General features: G+C 39.5%; 1 protein-coding gene and 1 long non-coding RNA gene across 4 annotated transcripts in view; one reads left to right on the forward strand and one right to left on the reverse strand.

Annotated features, from left to right (window-relative positions):
* Positions 1-9,743, reverse strand: part of LOC123508359 — a 140,094-nt gene extending 130,351 nt beyond the window's left edge. Inside the window, exon 1 of the long non-coding RNA XR_006675930.1 lies at positions 9,095-9,743. This is a non-coding gene — a long non-coding RNA (uncharacterized LOC123508359). The remainder of the gene's footprint in view (positions 1-9,094) is intronic.
* The window catches only part of LOC123508356 (sodium- and chloride-dependent glycine transporter 1-like), a 146,805-nt gene that overhangs the window by 112,309 nt on the left and 12,728 nt on the right, over positions 1-21,768 (forward strand). For all 3 annotated transcript variants that reach the window (XM_045261989.1, XM_045261988.1, XM_045261990.1), the window contains exons 2-11: positions 1,026-1,176; positions 2,493-2,624; positions 9,738-9,881; positions 10,697-10,853; positions 14,839-14,971; positions 15,381-15,515; positions 16,006-16,109; positions 16,481-16,605; positions 18,048-18,231; positions 18,975-19,110. In XM_045261989.1, coding sequence (XP_045117924.1) covers positions 1,026-1,176; positions 2,493-2,624; positions 9,738-9,881; positions 10,697-10,853; positions 14,839-14,971; positions 15,381-15,515; positions 16,006-16,109; positions 16,481-16,605; positions 18,048-18,231; positions 18,975-19,110 — 1,401 coding nt within the window. The remainder of the gene's footprint in view (positions 1-1,025; positions 1,177-2,492; positions 2,625-9,737; positions 9,882-10,696; positions 10,854-14,838; positions 14,972-15,380; positions 15,516-16,005; positions 16,110-16,480; positions 16,606-18,047; positions 18,232-18,974; positions 19,111-21,768) is intronic.

Genomic DNA, 21,768 nt, shown 5'->3' on the forward strand with positions numbered 1-21,768 from the left:
TTTGGTTGGGGTTGGGTTGGAGTGGGTTGGGGTCAGGTTGGAGTGGCCGGTTGCGGTGGACTGGGCTGGGCTGAGCTGGGCTGGGCTGGGCTGGGTTGGGTTGGGTTGAATTTAATTAGTTGGATTGGGTTTATTTGCTTGAGCTGGGTTTAGTTGGGTTGGGCTGGATTCATTTGGTTAGGTTGGGTTGGGTTGGGTTAAGTTAGTCTTGTTTATAGGTTACAGGTGTCGCTTGTTCACGGGTTACAGGTGTCAATTTTTTTTTTTTTTTTACAGGTTGCAGATGTCCTTTAGTCTAAATTACAGGTTAGGTTAGGTTAGGTTAGGTTAGGTTAGTCTTGTTTACAGATTGCTACTATCGCTATAAGTTAGATTCCTTTATTGTAAACTCAAGCGGCACAATGAAGCCTGCATATATATAACAAGTGAGTCTTCTTGTATCTCCTTGTATGATTCCGTTCCGTCTTTCCTGTGATAAAAAAAAAAATCTATCCTTGTGGTACTTGACTTTATCCCTATCTTCACTTCAACTTATCTCTTTTTTCGGTGATAAGGAAAAAAATTTAAGTACTGGCTGGAAACGTTGACACTGAACCTTGATGCTGATGTCACTGTTGCTAGTGATACGTCAGCCTTAACCATCACATTAACCTTTGACCTTTAATGACACGTGTTGCTTTACTGGAGAAGCCCTGGAGTCCCTAGCCATCTGGATCACGTGAACAGCCATCTCAGCTACTTTCAGCAGACTTAGGTTTAGGTTATACTGAGGAGGTTAACCAGCACGTGAAGAATACTAGGTCTGCAAGGTTAGGTTCGGCTGTCAGTGGACTATTTCAAGTCTATAATGTGAAAATGCTTCTGGCAAGTGTTTTCGAGTTATCTATTTTGTCTTTATATTTCATTTATTATTTTTTTATTTGTTTTATTTATTTATTTATTTTCTTATTTATTTATTTATTCTTTTTTTTGTCTTGAAGAGAAGTTCCACCAGTTATAGAGCTAACTGGTCTAATCTCTTACAGGAGTGCGAAACCGTGGAGGTGAGGGAAGGAGAGAATGGGGGCCGGCAGAAGTGGGGCCGCCAGATCGAGTTCATCCTTTCCTCCCTCAGCTATGCCGTCGGCCTAGGCAACATCTGGCGCTTCCCGTACCTCTGCTATAGGAATGGTGGAGGTGAGTACCTACCGAGCACCCTCACCTTACACAGCCTCCTGCCACACACACCCGATGCTGCACATGTAGAGCTAACCAGACTTGCTTACTATACTCGTACTTCATGACTCTCCTTTTTTCCCTAACAGCATACTAAATCACCTCAAGGCCACCGCTGGCTATCTTATCACCTCAGGACTACACTTGCATCCTTACTCTGTCTCTCTCTCTCTCTCTCTCTCTCTCTCTCTCTCTCTCTCTCTCTCTCTCTCTCTCTCTCTCGGTAAAACACTTAAAATAGTGTTGTTTTTTTTTCGGAGTTACTATTCCCTAAAATCAAAATGAATTGCTTGAGCCTTCCCACGGACCGGGCAACACCTCGCTAAACCCGATGAATCACGCCTGAGGCTTTTATCATGGGTAGCGGTGGTGGTAGAGGGCGTAATGACACAGCCTGCCTCTCCTCTCCCCTCCTTCCCTCCTCCCTCCTCCTCCCCTCCTCCTCCTCCTCCTCCTCCTCCTCCTCCTCCTCCTCCTCCTCCTCCCCCCACTCTGGATCACCCACCTGCGATCAATATCAGTGTGTGGTTGGGGGCGGAGGCCGTCAACGTAGCTCTCTTGTGCATTGAATTGTCCATTACTTCACTGGTTCTTCTTTTACAACTTTCGGCAAAATATTTACAGTACCTATATAATCTTTTTTTTTTTCGGTGTTATGCGCGAGATGAAACGGAGCCAGTGACGCTTTTAGTCCGGTCCTGCCCTAAATACAGACTTTCTGGATCAATGGTGGCTTAGTTTGTACGTCTATTGATCAGTAAACCCTCAGCAACCAACGTTCATAACTATACTTAGGGATATGATAAAGAAAAAAAAAATATTTATGACACATTTCGCCCATGTCAATTTCTACACATATAAAAATGAGGGACTGTGTACTATAAAACATCTACGTTACTTTTCTTTCCTCCCAACATCCCTCGCACTCTACCAATGCTCCTCCTTCCTTCTCATTTCCTGAGCAAATTCCTTATGCTCATATCGCTGACTATAACATGACTTTTCTCCGTCCACCAATGCTCCTCCTCCCTTCTCATTCCCAGAACAAATGAATAAGTATAACATGTCTTTTCACTCTCCTAGCATCCCTCACCCTCCACCAATACTCTTCCTTCTCACTCATTCCCAGAACAAATTAAATATGTTCTCACCACTGAATATAACATGTCTTTTCTCCCTCCAAGCTTCCCTCGCCCTCCATCAATGCTTCTCCTTCCTTCCCATTCCCAGAAAAAAAGTAAAATATGCTCCTATAGTCAAGTCTTATGTAATTGCAGGTGCCTTCCTCATCCCCTACGGTATCATGCTCATCGTGTGCGGTATGCCCCTCATGTTCTTCGAGCTGTGCCTGGGGCAGTTCGGTAGAGAGGGACCAATTACAGTGTGGAAGATTTGCCCGCTCTTCCAGGGTGAGTGTTTCTGCAGTCTGCACGAAGAGCGACATGGACCGTTCAGCGTCACATGGCCTCTCTCGCTCACTGCCCGTGTTGCTTTCAATGTATTATCTTTGTTGCCAGTAGCAAACACACACACACACACACACACACACACACACACACACACACAGCCCGGTAGCTCGGTGGTTAGAGCGCTGGTTTCACAAGCCAGATGACCGGGGTTCGATTCCCCGGCCGGGTGAAGATATTTGGGTGTGTCTCCTTTCACGTGTAGCCCCTGTTCACCTAGCAGTGAGTAGGTACGGGATGTAAATCGAGGAGTTGTGACCTTGTTGTCCCGGTGTGTGGTGTATGCCTGGTCTCAGGCCGATCTGAAGATCGGAAACAATGAGCTCTGAGCTCGTTCCGTAGGGTAACGTCTGGCTGTCTCGTCAGAGACTGCAGCAGATCAAACAGTGAATTACACACACACACACACACACACACACACACACACACACACACACACACACATATGTATTGAGACGTGGAACAGTTTAAATGAAGAAGTAGTGTCTGCAACGAGTGTGCATACTTTTAAAGTAAGATTGGATAAGTGTAGATATGGAGACAGGGCCACACGAGCATAAAGCCCAGGCCCTGTAAAACTACAACTAGGTAAATACAACTAGGTAAACACACACACACATCAGACGCGGTCGAGGAAGGACGCACTGGCGCCGTTCCGACAATCAGCTGATCTTCACTACGTACCTGTTGTACAGTATTTACAGCGGCCTGGGCAAGTAGTGTGGACTTGTTTTTCATGAAATCAATTATTAAAGAATCATGAGTAAAAAAGAGATCCCATCAAAATGCAGATATGAGACTAGGTAAAGAATGAAAGCTGATGATGACTTTGCTGGTGAGGGAGAGAGCGTATTCGAAGATTTCGATGCGGCGAATACTTCACTACTTCAGAGTGTGTTGAATATTGAATGTAAACTAGATAAATTGATAAAGGAGAGTATAGAAATGAAAGAGAATGAAGAACAGGAAAAAGAGTTTATAAAACTGAGAGAAAGGATAAAAAAAGTGGAAGAAAACGAGGCTAGGCTAAGAGCGGAAAACGAAAAACTTAAAAAGGAAGTAGCTAACTACAAGAAGCAGATGGAAGAAGGACTCGGTAAAGCCGAGAAAGAAAAAGAGAAGCTGAAAGATCTAGTAAACAACGAAGAGGAAAGAGTACAGAACGTGATTAAAAAAGAAGTACAAGCATGAGAGTCCAAGATAAGAAAGATAAGGCTGATTTTCAGGAGGTGATTCAAGAACAACTTAAAGAAAAAGAAGAAAATATGACAAACAAAATTATAGGAGTCCTCAAGACAAAAGAAAATCTAGTTAGAGAAATTGCAGAAAAAAGATGAATGTAGTCGTATTTGGAATAAAAGAAAAAATATAAAATATAGACCAAGAAGAGAAAAGAAGAAATGAAATCAGTCAAAGACCTACTGAAGAATCTAAACGACGAAGATAGGCAGAACTTGGAAGAGGAAGTAGAAGAAATAAACAGAATGGGACCATATCAAGAAGGAAAAATGAGACCAATTAAAATACTACTAAAATCACAAGCAGCAACAGAAGAAATATTATATAGAACAACAAAACTTAGAGAAACAGAAGGCTGCAAGGATATCTATATAAAGAAAAATAGAAATGAGGAAGAAAGGAAGAGATACAATGAACTGGCAGCAGCAGTAAGGAAAAAAAATAATGAAAAGTCAGAAGAGGAAAAAGGCATTTTTGGAGAATTCTAGGAGACAGGATAAGGAAATGGTATATAAACGAGAAGGAAGAGAAAAAAGTGGAACAAGTTTAACTAAAAATGATAAAGGCAAGAGACTAAAAATGATGTATACGAACATAGACGGGGTTTTATCAAGTAAATTAGAATTAAGAGATTACATAAAGAAAGAAAATCCAGATATTGTATGCCTGGCTGAAACAAAACTAAATGAGGCAATCAAAATAGACTTGGATAATAGGTATAATGTATGGAGAAGAGACAGAGGGGTAAAGGAGGAGGAGGAGTCATGATAATGTTAAGGAAGGAGATAGTGATAAACCAAGTGGAATGTGGGGAAGGAAAAGCAGAAGTACTGTATGTTAAGATGCATATTAATAAAAAGAAGTTAACAATCATTGTAACATATGTGCCACCAAAACAAATTCATGGACCAATCAAGAATATAAAGACATGATAGATGACACAATAAGGAGTCTAACGAGAATCGTTAAAGAAAGGAGAAAAGTGATATTAGTAGGAGATTTCAACTGTAAAGAAGTGGACTGGGAAAATTATGAAAGTGGTATGGGGAAAAGAAAGATTCTTGAACCTAATGATAGACAATATGATGGACCAGAGAGTAAAGGAATGCACAAGATTCAGAGGAAATGACGAGCCGGCGAGATTGGACCTAGTTTTTACAAGGGTATACAAATGAATGATGATATAAGATATAAGTGCCCATTGGGAAAGAGTGACCATGTAATATTAGAAATAGATATAGAAGAGGGAAAGGAAGATAGAGACGATTCATACAAAGGAGACCGATTAAATTACAGAAAGGCTGATATTGAGAATCTCAAGAACTATTTTAAAACGTAAACTGGGAGGAGATGGAAAACTCAGAGACGATGCAAGAAAATATAACTTATTTTTGGAAATATACAAAACAGGAGTCAGGAATATGTCCCAAAATATAGACCTAAAGAAGAAGGAAAGAAAGATTGGTTTAATGCAAGGTGTGCTAGGGCAAAGGAGAAAAGAGATGGAGCATGGAAAAGGTGGAGGAGAAATAGAAATCCAGTAAATAAGGAAAACTTCAAGGCAGCGAGAAATGAATATGTTAAGGTGAGGAAGGAAGAGGAAAAGAACTTTGAAAAGGACATTGTCGAAAAATGTAAGGAGCAACCAAAATTGTTCTATAGATTCATAAATGGAAAAATTAGGCAAAAAGAAACAATAGAAAGGTTAAAAGGAGAGAACGGGATGGTGGAAGACCCAAAAAGTATGGCAGAACTATTAAATAATAAATTCCAGGAGGTCTTTACTAAGGAATCCAAATTTGAAAGGCCACAGGGTAATAGAGACAATCTATATGAAAGAGATTAAAGTAACCAAGCTTGAAATAAAAGAGTTAATGAAGGAACTGGATGAAGAGAAGGCAATGGGACCGGATGAAGTCTCAGGCAGAATACTGAAAGAATGTAGGGAAGAACTAGCAAGTCCTATATACAACATCATAAAATGCTCAATAGAAAATGGAACAGTACCAGTAGAATGGAAAAGAGCTGAGGTGGTTCCCATATATAAGAGCGGAAGGAAGGAAGAACCTTTAAATTACAGACCGGTATCACTAACTAGTGTAATATGCAAGATGTGTGAAAGAATAATAAAGAAACAATGGATCGAGTTCCTTGAAGACAACAAATTAATATCAAATAGCCAATTTGGTTTTAGAAAAGACGGTCGTGTAACTAATTTATTGAGTTTCTATTCTAGAATAGTTGATAGAGTACAAGAGAGAGAGGATGGGTTGACTGTATTTATTTGGATTTAAAAAGGCGTTTGACAAAGTGCCACATGCAAGATTACTATGGAAGTTAGAGGAGAAGGGTGGCTTAAAAGGAAGCACATTGAGATGGATAGAAAATTATTTGAGGGGGAGAGAAATAAGGACGGTAGTTAAAGATATGAAGTCCAAGTGGAGAGCAGTAGAAAGCGGAGTGCCACAGGGTCAGTATTGGCACCAATACTTTTCCTCATTTATATTAACGACATGCCAGAAGGAGTGAACAGCTACATAAATCTGTTTGCAGATGATACGAAACTGTGCAGAGTTATAAAGCAAAAGGAGGATTGTGAAATACTGCAAGAAGACCTAAATAAGATCTGGGAATGGAGTAAAAGTGGGAAATGGAATTCAATGTGAACAAAAGCCATGTCATGGAAATGGGAAAGAGTGAAAGACGACCTGTGGGAATCTATAAGATGGGAGATGGAGTAGAACTGGAGAAAGTAAAAAAGGAAAAGGACTTAGGAGTGACGATGGAAGAAAACAATCAACCAGTAAGCCATATTGATAGAATTTTTAGAGAAACATATAATTTGCTAAGGAATATTGGAGTAGCATTTCACTACATGGACAAAGAAATGATGAAGAAATTGATAAGTACTATAATAAGACCCAGATTGGAATATGCAGTAGTGTGGACCCCTCATAAAAAGAAACACATAAGGAAGTTGGAGACTACAAAAAATGGCTACAAGAATGGTTCCAGAATTTGAAGGGATGACATATGAGGAGAGACTAAAGGCTATGGATCTACCAACCCTGGAACAAAGAAGAGAGAGAGGAGATCTGATACAAGTTTATAAATTGATCAACGGAATGGACCAAGTGGATAATGAGAAACTGATCCTGAGAGAAGAATATGACATCCGAAGCACAAGATCGCATAGTAAAAAGCTGAGAAAAGGAAGATGTCTGAGAGATGTTAAAAAATATAGTTTCCCGCAAAGATGTATTGAGACGTGGAACAGTTTAAATGAAGTAGTGTCTGCAACGAGTGTGCATACTTTAAAAGTAAGACTGGTTAAGTGTAGATATAGAGACGGGGCCACACGTGCATAAAGCCCAGGCCTTGTAAAACTACAACTAGGTAAATACATACATACACACACACACACACACACACACACACACACACACACGCCCGGTAGCTCAGTGGTTAGAGCGCTGGCTTCACAAGCCAGAGGACCGGGGTTCGATTCCCCGGCCGGGTGGAGATATTTGGGTGTGTCTCCTTTCACGTGTAGTCTCTGTTCACCTAGCAGTGAGTAGGTACGGGATGTAAATCGAGGAGTTGTGACCTTGTTGTCCCGGTGTGTGGTGTGTGCCTGGTCTCAGGCCTATCCGAAGATCGGAAATAATGAGCTCTGAGCTCGTTCCGTAGGGTAACGTCTGGCTGTCTCATCAGAGACTGCAGCAGATCAAACAGTGAAACACACACACACACACACACACACAAGCCAGAGGACCGGGGTTCGATTCCCCGGCCGGGTGGAGATATTTGGGTGTGTCTCCTTTGACGTGTAGCCCCTGTTCACCTAGCAGTGAGTAGGTACGGGATGTAAATCGAGGAGTTGTGACCTTGTTGTCCCGGTGTGTGGTGTGTGCCTGGTCTCAGGCCTATCCGAAGATCGGAAATAATGAGCTCTGAGCTCGTTCCGTACGGTAACGTCTGACTGTCTCGTCAGAGACTGCAGCAGATCAAACAGTGAATTACACACACACACACACACACACACACGCCCGGTAGCTCAGTGGTTAGAGCGCTGGCTTCACATGCCAGAGGACCAGGGTTTGATTCCCCGGCCGGTTGGAGATATTTGGGTGTGTCTCCTTTCACGTGTAGCCCCTGTTCACCTAGCAGTGAGTAGGTACGGGATGTAAATCGAGGAGTTGTGAGCTTGTTGTCCCGGTGTGTGGTGTGTGCCTGGTCTCAGGCCTATCCGAAGATCGGAAATAATGAGCTCTGAGCTCGTTCCGTAGGGTAACGTCTGGCTGTCAGAGACTGCAGCAGATCAAACAGTGAAACACACACACCGCGTAGTGTAGTGGTTAGCACGCTCGAATCACAATCGAGAGGGCCCGGGTTCGAGTCCCGGGAAGCGGCGAGGCAAACGGGCAAGCCTCATAAATATGTAGCCCCTGTTCACCTAGCAGTAAATAGGTACGGGATGTAACTCGAGGAGTTGTGGCCTCGCTTTCCCGGTGTGTGGAATGTGTTGTGGTCTCAGTCTTACCCGAAGATCGGTCTATGAGCTCTGAGCTCGTTCCGTAATGGGGAAGACTGGTTGGGTGACCAGCAAATGACCGAGGTGAATTACACACAACTATCATTATTTTCTTTATTACTTATATAATCTAAAACTCAGTTTTTGTATAATTTTTGTAGAAAATATACGGTAATCTCAAATAAATAGATAAACAAAAATAAGTTAACAGCAAAAATTAATGTAGGTACCTAGGTATATATTTTCAGTAAATAACTATCCCCTGTTTACACGATAACAAGGCAGTGTTTAATTAACTGTTGTGTAGGCTACCACTGCTAGTCTTCTTATGTACACTTCATCCAACATGGACAAAACTACCTTCGGAAGTTAAACTCTCGACAATTATCAATACGCGTAACAATTCTCTATTCGCGGCAAAGAGTAGGTATTATAATTAGGTACTAGCTAGTGTAAAGTTGCCGCTACTTCTTAATAACAACGCACTATCTTGTTATTACCGTTACGTCATGCCCGGCCTTCACATCTTTACGTAATATTATTTAATGAACGAATTATGAACTGCACTTGATTACGAACATCAATCACTGAAAGAAATAAAAAGTTGTCATGTGTACTAGGTAGTTTAACTGGCACTTACTGTTCACGCGCGATTTCTCTGTTTGGCAGCGTTCCTCTTGGTCACTTGGTGAGAAAGCACAGCAGACAGTAGTGAACACTTTGAGGGGCACACCATTGTATCAGAACACGAGTATATGTATATGTAGTTACACAGGGGTTACGGGCATTTCAAGAAAATGCACCTCCTCCCTCTTTCACGTTCTCAGCAAACACTGAGGTCACGAGGTGGCTGAGGCCGTGAGGCGACCGCGCTAAGTGTTTGCAGGGATCTCACCAAGGACTCTATTATTCCTTGGATTATTGGATATCACTCAGCAGAGAATTCGTACTTATTTAAATTTATTATTTCACTTCTTTTTTATCTATTTATGGAAAATTGCATGAAAAATAAACTTTTTATCTTGAAACATAATCAAGAAAATATTAAGTGTTAGGTACGTAGATATAAGCTAATCTCTATTGAAGTGCCTATGTATACATGAACGATAGATTGAAATAATGCAACTACTACGTAGCTAAGCATGCAAAATTTCATGGAGCTGTTTTACTGTTGTATGGAGCCACTTTTGTTATTCACCAAGTAACAAGTACGTGGTTGGCTACCTACCTACCAACCTAACTACCTAGTAGGAATAAAGCATTCCTAATCATTACAATTTCAGGTATCGGCTATGCAATGTTCATGATTAGTTTCTACATTGGGTGTTACTACAATGTCGTGCTGTCCTGGGCCATCTACTACATCTACTCCTCCTTCACCCACACCCTGCCGTGGACCTCTTGTGGGGATGAATGGCGCTCGGAGTGTAAGTGAACGTTTATACTTACCTATGTCCTTTGACCGCCTTGCCACTTGCCTTTTTATGAAGGTGTGTGTGTGTGTGTGTGTGTGTGTTTCGATTATGATTTGCCAAGACAGTTTCATGCCCATTGTTTATTTATTTGCTTGTTTGTCTTTCTATGAAATTATTAAGGTTTGTTCAAATACTATAAGGCAGTTGATTTTTCTTCAATTTTATGTAAGAGGGAAAAGCTGGTCAAGGGCAACAGAAAGAGTAAAGAAAAAAAATTATAAAGTTAATCCCCGTGCAAGTCCGAGAGATTTTCCCAAAATAGAGGAATAAATGTCCTGACTTAATTTGAATTAAATTAAGTCATAGGAAGATCGAAATACAGAAGCAGGTATGGAGTTCCAAAGTTAATAGTTAATGCAGCGCAAAAGTGCAGCCTATAATACGTACATATTTGCTGTATTATCATGTGACAATGTTTTTCTCTGGTGAGAAATGTAGTGAATTACATTTTTCGTGTAATGGCAGATTTTTCAACTACAACTTATATCCTGGGCCATCTACTATATCTACTCCTCCTTCACCCACACCCTGCCGTGGACCTCGATCTAGGGGGGGGGTATGTGGAAAATCTTTTTTTTTTTTCGGTGGGGGAGGGAGTATTCTACCGAGTAATGTCACAAAAGAGGTCGGCAATCAACATAGAAAATCTCAGTAAATACTTTGATGGTGGCGGCAGCGGAGAGAGAGAGAGAGAGAGAGAGAGAGAGAGAGAGAGAGAGAGAGAGAGAGAGAGAGATTCTAATTTCATTCTTCTTTCCCACTCCCAGACTGCAAGGAATTTAATTCCCGCAACTGCTCTCTGAATGGCGGCATCATGAATATGACAGGCGAATGTATCTTCCGCAACATGACCACAGAGGAGGAATGGGACACCCTCAACACCACCACCAGTTTGCTCAAGAGCCCCGCCCATGAGTACTTCCAGTAAGAACCCGTCACTGAATAGTACATATCAAGAACATATGATTAAGCACAACATATATTCCTGTACTTTGCTACGAATAGTGTGCTTCTGTCATATTTATGATGTTGATTGCTTTTTCAATACTTAGATCTCATTTCAACAATGACAACAATCTACACTGAAGGATATGTTCAGGCCATTCTTATATGCAGGAGAAATGTTTGTTCTTATATTATGTCAGTGTCTTATTCCTGTACTTTGCTACGAATAGTGTGCTTCTGTCATATTTATGATGTTGATCGCTTTTTCAATACTTAGATCTCATTTCAACAATGACAACAATCTACACTGAAGGATATGCTCAGGCCATTCTTATATGCGGGAGAAATGTTTGTTCTTATATTATGTCAGTGTCTTAATTTCTTTAACATTGAAAGAACACATTATTAAGACTTGTTCACATTCAGAAGCATTCTGTCATCAGTCCATCATTATAAATATAAAGTATTTAGCACAGGAGGAGGTAGTAGACACCTACCGTAACAATAACTTACTCCCAGTGAGATCTAATAGCATTAGTTCAGGGGGTGCTGTGAACCTTCCATTAAAGCTAGTTGTGTCTCACGACTCAAGGGGGTAGTCACAGCCTACCCTCTAATAACAACTCTCCTTCTTCACACGAAACTACATGCACTTACCACACATACACCCTTCACTTCAAATCAAAATTAAAAAGAAAAATGGGACCCAAAATAAATGCCTCGGAGTCCCCTTCTGGGGAGGGGACCAAAAATGTCCCCAGGTCTGACACCTCTCCTGTTGATGACCACAAATGCCTTGACACCTCCCTCAACTTTTTCTACATTAACTTCTGCAACATTTGCGGTCTTAGATCTAATTTTCAATCTGTGGAACACCACCTCTCCTCTACTAAACATCATCTTCTTTTCCTCACCGAAACACAGCTGTCTGAGGCAACTGACAGTAGCCCCTTCTCTGTTCCCTCTTACTTTCTCTATATTCTCATTTTCATTCCAAAGCTGGATGTTGCATCTATGTGCGCAATGACCTATCTTGCTCTTGTGCCCACGCTCTTGAGTCATCCGAATTTTCCACCATCTGGTTACGACTTAACAGTCACTCTCAAACTAAATTCATCTGTGCTGTTTATCTTTCCCGTAAATCTTCTGACTATAGTAAATTCTTCGACTACTTAACTTCTAAAGTGGAGCACCCTTTTGCTGAGATTTCCATTCTTGGAGATTTCAATGTTCACCACCAGCTTTGGCTTTCTTCTCCCTTCACTGACCACCCTGGTGAACTAGCCTTCAACTTTCCTATCCTCCATGACCTAGAGCAACTGGTGCAACACCCTACTCGTATTCCTGGCCGTCTTGGAGACACGCCCAACATTTTTTATCTCTTCCTTACCTCTAATCCCTAATCCTCCTGCTTATGCTGTCACCCTTTCATCTCCGTTGGGCTCCTCCGATCACAATCTCATTTCTGTAGCTTGTTCTATTTCTCCAATCCCTCTGCAGGATCCCCCAAAGCAAGGGTGCCTCTGGCGTTTTACCTCTGCCAGTTGGGAGGACCTGAGGAGGTATTATGCTGATTTTCCCTGGAATGATTATTGCTACCATGTCAGAGACCCATCTCTTTGTGCTGAACGCATAACAGAGGTGTTAGTGTCTGGCATAGAGGCGTACATTCCTCATTCTTTTTCTCAACCTAAACCTTCTAAACCTTGGTTTAACTCAGCCTGTTCTCGTGCTATACATGATAGAGAGGTTGCCCACAAAAGGTACTTGAGCCTTCCATCTCCTGAATCTCATGCACTTTATATCTCTGCCCGGAATCATGCCAAGTCTGTTCTTCAACTTGCCAAACACTCTTTCATAAATAGAAAATGTCAAAATCTTTCAAACTCAAACTCTCCTCATGACTTCTGGCATCTAGCCAAAAACATCTCAAATAACTTCACTTCTTCATCTTTCCCTCCTTTATTTCATCCTGATGGCACCACTGCCATCTCTTCTGTCTCTAAAGCTGAACTCTTTTCTCAAACCTTTGCTCACAACTCCACCTTGGACGATTCTGGGCTTGTCCCTCTCTCTCCTCCTCCCTCTGACTATTTCATGTCTACAATCAAAATTCTTCATAATGATGTTTTCCATGCCCTTGCTGGCCTAAACCCTCGGAAGGCTTATGGACCTGATGGGTCCCTCCTATTGTTCTCAAAAACTGTGCTTCTGTGCTTGCACCTTGCCTGGCCAAACTCTTCCAACTTTGTCTATCGACTTCTACCTTTCCTTCCTGCTGGAAGTTCGCCTACATTCAGCCTGTTCCTAAAAGGGTGACCGTTCTAACCCTCAAACTACCGTCCTATAGCTTTAATCTCTTGCTTGTCTAAAGTTTTTCAATCTATCCTGAATAGGAAGATTCTCAAACATCTGTCACTTCACAATCTTCTGTCTGATCGCCAGTATGGCTTCCGTCAAGGTCGCTCTACTGGTGATCTTCTGGCTTTCCTTACTGAGTCTTGGTCATCCTCTTTTAGAGATTTCGGTGAAACTTTTGCTGTTGCGTTAGACATATCAAAAGCTTTTGATAGAGTCTGGCATAAAGCTTTGATTTCAAAACTGCCCTCCTACGGCTTCTATCCTTCTCTCTGCAACTTTATCTCAAGTTTCCTTTCCGACCGCTCTATTGCTGCTGTGGTAGACGGCTACTGTTCTTCTCCTAAACCTATTAATAGTGGTGTTCCTCAGGGTTCTGTCCTGTCACCCACTCTCTTTCTATTATTCATTAATGACCTTCTTAACCAAACTTCTTGCCCTATCCACTCTTACGCTGATGATACCACCTACATCTTTCCACGTTCTTTCAGAGATGTCCAACCCTTCAGGAAGTCAACAGATCACGCGGGTACGCCACGGAACGCCTGACTTCCGATCTTTCTAAGATTTCCGATTGGGGCAGAGAAAATCTAGTAGTTTTCAATGCCTCAAAAACTCAATTCCTCCATCTATCAACTCGACACAACCTTCCAGACAACTATCCCCTCTTCTTCAATGACACTCAACTGTCTCCCCATTCCACAATGAATATCCTCGGTCTGTCCTTTGCTCATAATCTTAACTGGAAACTTCACATCTCATCTCTTGCTAAAACAGCTTCTATGAAATTAGGTGTTCTGAGGCGTCTCCGACAGTTTTTCTCGCCCCTCCAACTGCTTACTCTGTATAAGGGCCTTATCCGTCTCTGTATGGAGTACTCTTCGCATGTTTGGGGGGTTTCCAGTCATACAGCTTTGCTTGATAGGGTGGAATCAAAAGCTCTTCGTCTCATCAACTCCCCTCCTCTGACTAACTGTCTTCAGTCTCTTTTTCACCGCCGAAATGTTGCATCCCTTTCTATATTTTATCGCTATTTTCATGGTAACTGTTCTACTGATCTTGCTAACTGCATGCCTCCCCTCCTCCTGCGGCCACGCTGCACAAGGCTTTCTTCTTCCTCTCATCCCTATTCTGTCCAACTCTCTAATGCAAGAGTCAACCAGTACTTTCAATCATTCATCCCTTTCACTGGTAAACTCTGGAACTCCCTCCCTGCATCTGTATTTCCGAATTCCTACAACTTGTCTTCTTATAAGAGGGAGGTATCGAGGCATTTGCTCCCCTAATTCTGGCTGACGGTTTTGGTACTTTTTGTAGTCTTTGGAGAGCCAGCGCTCAAGTGGGCCTTTTTTTAACTTTTTTTTTTCCCTTGGCTGGCCCTCTTCCCTACATAAAAAAAAAAAAAATTTCTCATATTTCCATGTTTCCTAAGAAACTACATAACAGTAGCTACTCCATAGTTCATTTCATTGAAACAAGCAAACTGTTCCATAGAATGATTCGGTCAAATTACCTATACAATTGCAAAGTATTAGATTGGTATAAATCAATTCTGTGTACAGTGTGATCAGTTCTATGAAGCTAATTCAGTAACCACTGTCCCCAGTAATCATGTGCTGGACATCACTGATGGCCTGCATGACATGGGCGGCTTGCAGGGCAACATTGTGCTAGCGTTGATGGTGGCCTGGATCATTGTCTACCTTGTACTCATCAAGGGTGTGGAGACTTTTGGCAAGGCAAGATATCAAAATAAACCTCTTGTTCAGTTTTCTTGCTTCCTGTTTCTTTTTTTCTTCTTCGTTTTTTTTTTTTTTAAGAATCCACATGAAAATAAACTTATTTCTATACTATGATACATATTTATATATGGTATTGATTTGAAACATGCTTTGAGGAGCTCTCCAAGTCGCCTCAACATATATATCAAATCAGATACATGAAGATTAGATGAATTATAAATAAAATAAATTCTTAGAAAAAAAAATACATGGTAAGTTCTTTCTGATTTATAATGCCTCAACATAAACTTAATTTCTTAAATAATGAAACTATGTGTTATTATATTCAGTAGTTTTTTGTATAAAGAAGTCTGGACCTCACCTTCTAGTATGCATAGAATTATAATGCTCTAATTGTTTCTTTCAGGCTGTATATTTCACTGCAACATTCCCGTACCTGATTCTGATTGTGTTGCTGGTGCGGGCAACTACTCTGCCTGGCTACATGAATGGTATTAATTTCTACCTCACTCCTCAGTGGGACAAGTTGTTTACAGCCAGTGTAAGTATAAGACATGTTTTCTCTGAATGGCATGATTCTTAGGTATCCTATTTCTCAAACATTTATGGCATCATAAATGGTAAAACACAGTACGTATATCATTTTGTCAAGTTTTCAACTTTTCAAATAGTGTGTACAATACAATATCATTTGTAATACAATCCATATGTGAGAAAAAAAATCTAAGAGAAATGTAAGTAACCAGAAGGGACCTCCTGAAGAAAATTAAGCACTGTATGTACCAAAGCCTGGTTTGGAACAGAAAAATTTATCCCAAGGCCAAAAAAATTGCCCATGAGATGTGCATCACTGGGAATTGAATTCTTGACACAACTCTCAAGGTAAACAACAAACCATGATGATCACAAAGGCCCAAGTGAATTCTGATCAGCCTTGATTGTCCAGTCAGTACAATTGATCTTGTGAAGACACTAAAACAAAATACTTAATTAGTTAGAATATTATCACATATCCTTCACCAATCCAACAGGTTTGGGGAGATGCAGCCATCCAAATTTTCTTCAGCTTATCTCCTTGCTGGGGTGGCCTCATAACCTTGGCATCATACAATAGATTCAACAACAACTGTTATAGGTATGTTATATCCTTTACCTTATTAAAAACCTGTTACATGTAACCTATCCATATATATATATATATATATATATATATATATATATATATATATATATATATATATATATATATATATATATATATATATATATATATATATATATATATATATATATATATATATATGCCAAGCAAACATCACTAAGAAAGGAAAAGGCAAATGCAAGGAGTCCCATATGACTGACTCACTCTTACTCAGAACAGTTCCCAAGGCTAAACTAACATCCATCTTGGTCTGTAGACTCTCTAATGATACATTGAATAAAAACATATCTTAGCATATGTTCATCACAGAAAGTTACAACAGTTTTTTCTTCTTTTTCTTTCAGAGATGCATTTGTGGTGTCCATTGGGAACTGCCTTACCAGCTTCTTTGCTGGCTTTGTGATCTTTGGCATTATTGGCTTCATGGCTCATGAGCTGGGCCTCCCAGTTGACAAAGTGGCAGTGCAAGGTAAGGGGTTCATTGTTTCAAATTATATCTCCTCTCAGTCTTCTTTGAGGATAGCATATCCCAAAGGTAATTTGGCAAAAGAATTTTCATAAATGAACCTGAGCTATAGCTCTCAATAGAATATATAACTAGAAATCCCAAGTGGTTTCTGGGCAGGATAACAGTTTCATCCTATAGTTCAGTTGAAGGATGGCATGATTATGTCACCTTTCAATTCATCCACAGGACTCAACTTTTCTGCCCTTTGCTATTCTTGCAGTCATTTACAGGCATTTATTATGAAAATTCTATCCTTTGGAGGCTGATTGTTGCACAACTTGCTTAAAAGATCTTTCTTCCATTAATGATGCATATTGATGCTTTGTAATCTTGTGCATTAAATGATAACACACAATGTGAAGCACTCAGTCTCCTATTACCTAGTGGGAATTCTGGCTCACCTGCCTTTCAAAAATCTCAAGACATTTTGCAGACTTGCTCTATTTGCATCGAAGATGAAAAATAAAATTGATTTCATTAATTCTATTCACAAAATTGTGTAGTTTGGTGGCATGTGAGTCAGCATCAACATCAAAGGTCTCCATAGTATAGATGATACAGTAAGTCAAGAACCAAAATACATCATTGACTCCAGTTTTCACATGATAATCTTATGAGAATTTAAAGTAAAGTAATGAGTCAATTTACACACAAAAACAAAAAAAAGTGGTTTTGTAGCCAAAAATATTTTTTTGCAATTTTCATTCACTCCACTTGTAAATAACTAGCACTGTCTCCATTAAAGTTTAATCCATAACTTTAATTCTATTACCAGAAAACAAAGGATAATTATCAAACTTCATACACCATTGTAAGTACCATTAAGTTCCCACCATACATCTCCTGAACAATGATGAAACTGGTATGTATCACAGGTGACAATGAGTATACGTATTGAAAGACCTAGATTACAGTGCTCTCAGGTAAGCTACAAGCTGTGCATGCAGGAAACTCTAACGAAAGAAAGAAGGCCTCAGAATATCTTCATATTTGTGGTTTGTATTTGATGTGTATGTACATCCATCGTACCATTACTGCTTATTTTTAACTTATTTCTAAAGGTTTCAGTGTAAAATAAAATGTGGACAATTATTTCAACTCTGAGGAGACTTACCAAGGAAAGGAAGTCCTTTTTGTATGAAGTGCTTCATAGGTAAGCAAACTGATACTACTATTGGTATCCTACACTTAAAGCTGTTCTTCTTCGTCTGGTGCACAATCTTCCGGAGAAGACAGGTATTTCAAGTGCCCCAAGGCACAAACACATCCCACAATCACCAGGATGTCACACCAGCTGTGCCTTTGCACACTGTCTTGGACACCACCATCACCATCACTGATAGGGAAGATCACCTCCACAATTCATCTCTCTCTGATGTGGAGTCATTTTATGCACGTTCTAGGAGCGGGCCTGGCGTTCGTGGCTTACCCCGAGGCCGTGGCCCGCCTTCCTCTGTCGCCGGTGTGGTCCATCTTGTTCTTCGCCATGTTGCTGACTCTGGGTCTTGGCACGCAGTTTACTATCCTAACCACCATCATCACCACCATTACTGATGACTTCCCAGCCCTGCGTGGCAAGAACTTCAAGTGAGTCCCGCCAATACCTCAGCGGCAACATGCTACCCCACCCATATGTATATTAACAGTATTGTGGGGATGCACTCACATGTGGTATGTTAATGTATGTGTGACTAACCTTCATTCATGGCAGGATATCAGTCATCCTCTGGAGCTCTTGGCTACAAGGCCATTATCTACCATTGTTTTATATGACCATTTCTTCCCCTGCACAAGCATCAAAAAAAATGCAACAACTGCAGGTGACCAGAAATGTGGCACGGACTTTATTGTTTCATGAATTTTTGTGAATGCTTGCAAAGGCAGTGGTTACCATTAACTCATTGGTAATAGATGCTCCATCTGGCACTGGCAGCCAATTGTCTAAACTGATGATATTCCAATGGCTGCGTGGTAAACACTGCCCCATTTTGCTCAGATTATTAATCACAACCTTTTACTCAGGAAAAAGTACCAAAAGCTCTGCAATCTTCATGGAGTTGCTTACTCAACTTAAACTGTGCCTTAACTCTGTTGTTCCAAAGGATTTTGTATAAAGGATTATGTAATCTGATTATTTATTTGTCTATTTTTGTTTTTCATTTATTTATTTTGTGTTGACTCCTAAGTGCCCTTACTGTTAATATAATTAGTTTAATATGTATTTATTGTGTGCTTAAACATGACATGCATTTTGAATTTGAGAGACAAGTGTCACTTGTCTTGCACTTTCACAATAGCTGCTGATATTGACACCTTGCCTTCTACTCCAGGTGGGCCCTCTTAGGTGCCTGCATTGTCATGTACATTATTGGGTTGTCTATGGCAACCAAGGGAGGCATGTATGTCCTCCAGATGATGGACTTCTACTCCTCTACCTTTTCTGCCCTGATGGTGGGCATGGCTGAGGTATGTCACTGGAGTTATTGTATATTTTGTATTCTAAAGTTGCATGTTGTAATTATGTGTGCAAGTAGTTTACCTTGTTATTTTGTAATAAGAGAAAAATTACCTATATATATATGTATATATATATATATATATATATATATATATATATATATATATATATATATATATATATATATATATATATATATATATATATATATATATATATATATATATATATATATATATATATATATATATATATATATATATATATATATATATATATATATATATATATATATATATATATATATATATATATATATATATATATATATATATACACACACAATGGAGATTCGATACTTGAACTTAATTTGTTCCAAATGGTTGTTCAAGTATTAAAAAAGTTTGACTATTGATATCTTTAAATCAAGTAATTCGTTCCAATCTTATCAAAACCTCAAGTTTGAAAAAATTTAAATGTAATTTTTTTACAATTTTGACTTGTACATACAGTAAGTGAAAGGCTGGTGATGAATAACTTAGAAGAGAAGGGGAGAAGGGTGGGAAGGAGGAGGGAGGTCACCGGAGGATGAGTCACCATCCATGAAAACGTCTTTTGTAATTTTTCTCCTGGTGTTATTCCTGTGAATTCACTAATGGAGTGCTGTGGCTAACTAACACTTGTACTCTCACTAGACTCCTTATTTTCACCACTAATAAGCCTCTCTGGTGGTATTGTAAGTTTGCAAATGAAAACTACCGACAGAATGCAGAAGAATGTTGTTTATCTCAAGACTGCGGTAGGACTAATGATGTGCACCACCATCCAGTATACCAGTATTACAATAATACTGGTATTACCAGTAATACTACATCAAAATAGTACATTAGCGGATGCGAGAAGGGAGATGACAGAGCTTTGTATACAACCAAATTTGCGGCCATTTGATTACCAGATATTTTCACCACTAATAAGCCTTTGGTGTTAATGTAAGTTTATAAATGAAAAACTACAGATAGAATGCAGGAGAATGTTATTCTGGTGACCGTGGCATCACAAGTCACTACTGGTGGAGGGGGAAGGGGGATGCCAGGCAACCTTTGTTTACATCCACGGGTGTGGATGTTTGACTATTAGGTAATTTTTCAAGTATTAAATCGAACTTTTGCGTTCGAGTATTGAAAAGTTCGAGTATTTAGACATTCGAGTATTGAGTCTCCAATATATATATATATATATATATATATATATATATATATATATATATATATATATATATATATATATATATATATATATATATATATACGTATATTATTATTATTATTATTATTATTATTATTTATTTATTTATTTTATTATTTTTTTTATGTTACTGCCTATAGCACCTGTAGGTACACTTGAAGTGTGTATGAGAAGCACTGTTCAGCTTCCGCCCATTAGTGGCGCAGGCAATTTTATTTATAGTGGTACCCATATTGTGGCCCATATCACCACCCAAGCTCATCTTCGGTGTAACCACCTAAAACCTGGGTATCATGGCAACATGTAGGTAACTTTAAACCACTCGACAAATGGCACAGTTTCAATGCGGTATTTGGTGGGACTTGAACCTACGCGTGGACGTCTGCCCAATCCCACGCTCACCATCTTATCTATTATTCCACCGCCTCCCTACATGCTACATGCTACAAACAGATATCTGAACTCTCTATTAAGTTGGAGCAAAGTTTCAAAGTTCACCTGAAGTCATCCTTTAATCACATTAAGCAACATTTTAAGCTACTACAAGACTTCACATATAGTTATTTCAAAGGGGCAAGTTTGTAAAACAAAACTCCTGTAGAGATTGCACAAAAGGAATATTAGATGTAAACAGTCATTATTCAAGCTATTAGCAAAAGTAAGGATGTAAAATATTCACACAAGTTTCTAATCTTGGGTCTGTGCAAGACAGATTTGTATGAATAGATAGTAGATATAGGTAAAGAAATAGAATAATATGGATAAAGATTTAAAAAGAAAAAATTATACAACAAAAATTATAAAGCTATTTTGTTCACTTCAGTAACTAGTCATATACATGAAAAAATATACTAAATAATCACATTTCTAATATCTTGGATTAATGAGGCAACATGAATTATCTCATATAATTCCCCTATGTGAAAACTCATTTACTATCAGAAAGGCAATTATGGTAGGTTACGTCAGTTATTAGAAGAGGTAAACTGGGAAGATAGTTTTGGAAACAAAACTGCCCAGGAGATGTGGGATATTTTTAAGGTTGTAGTAAAGGGTATAGTGATGCAGTGTATCCCTTACAAAGATATAAGGCAGAGAAACAGGAAGCCATTATGGTGGACTCACGAGATAGGTAGACAGATCAGAGAGAAGAAGAGGGCATATAGAGAGTTGCAGAAAAGTGGGGAAGATGTAGATTTGATTAGGTACAGACAGGTCAGAGATGATTTGAGTAAGGTTATAAAAAAGTAAAAGGCAGGCAGAGATAAAACTAGCTAGAGCTGGGAGTAAAGATCCCAAAAATTATATAGTTATTACAAGGTCAGTGATAAAAGAAATAAGGATAGGATTGGACCACTCAGAAAAGATGGTGTAGTAGTGGATCAAAATGAAGACATAGTAGAATTATTGAATGAACAATT

Source organism: Portunus trituberculatus, chromosome 24 (assembly GCF_017591435.1).
Source record: "Portunus trituberculatus isolate SZX2019 chromosome 24, ASM1759143v1, whole genome shotgun sequence".
NCBI classification, from domain to species: Eukaryota; Metazoa; Arthropoda; class Malacostraca; order Decapoda; family Portunidae; genus Portunus; species Portunus trituberculatus.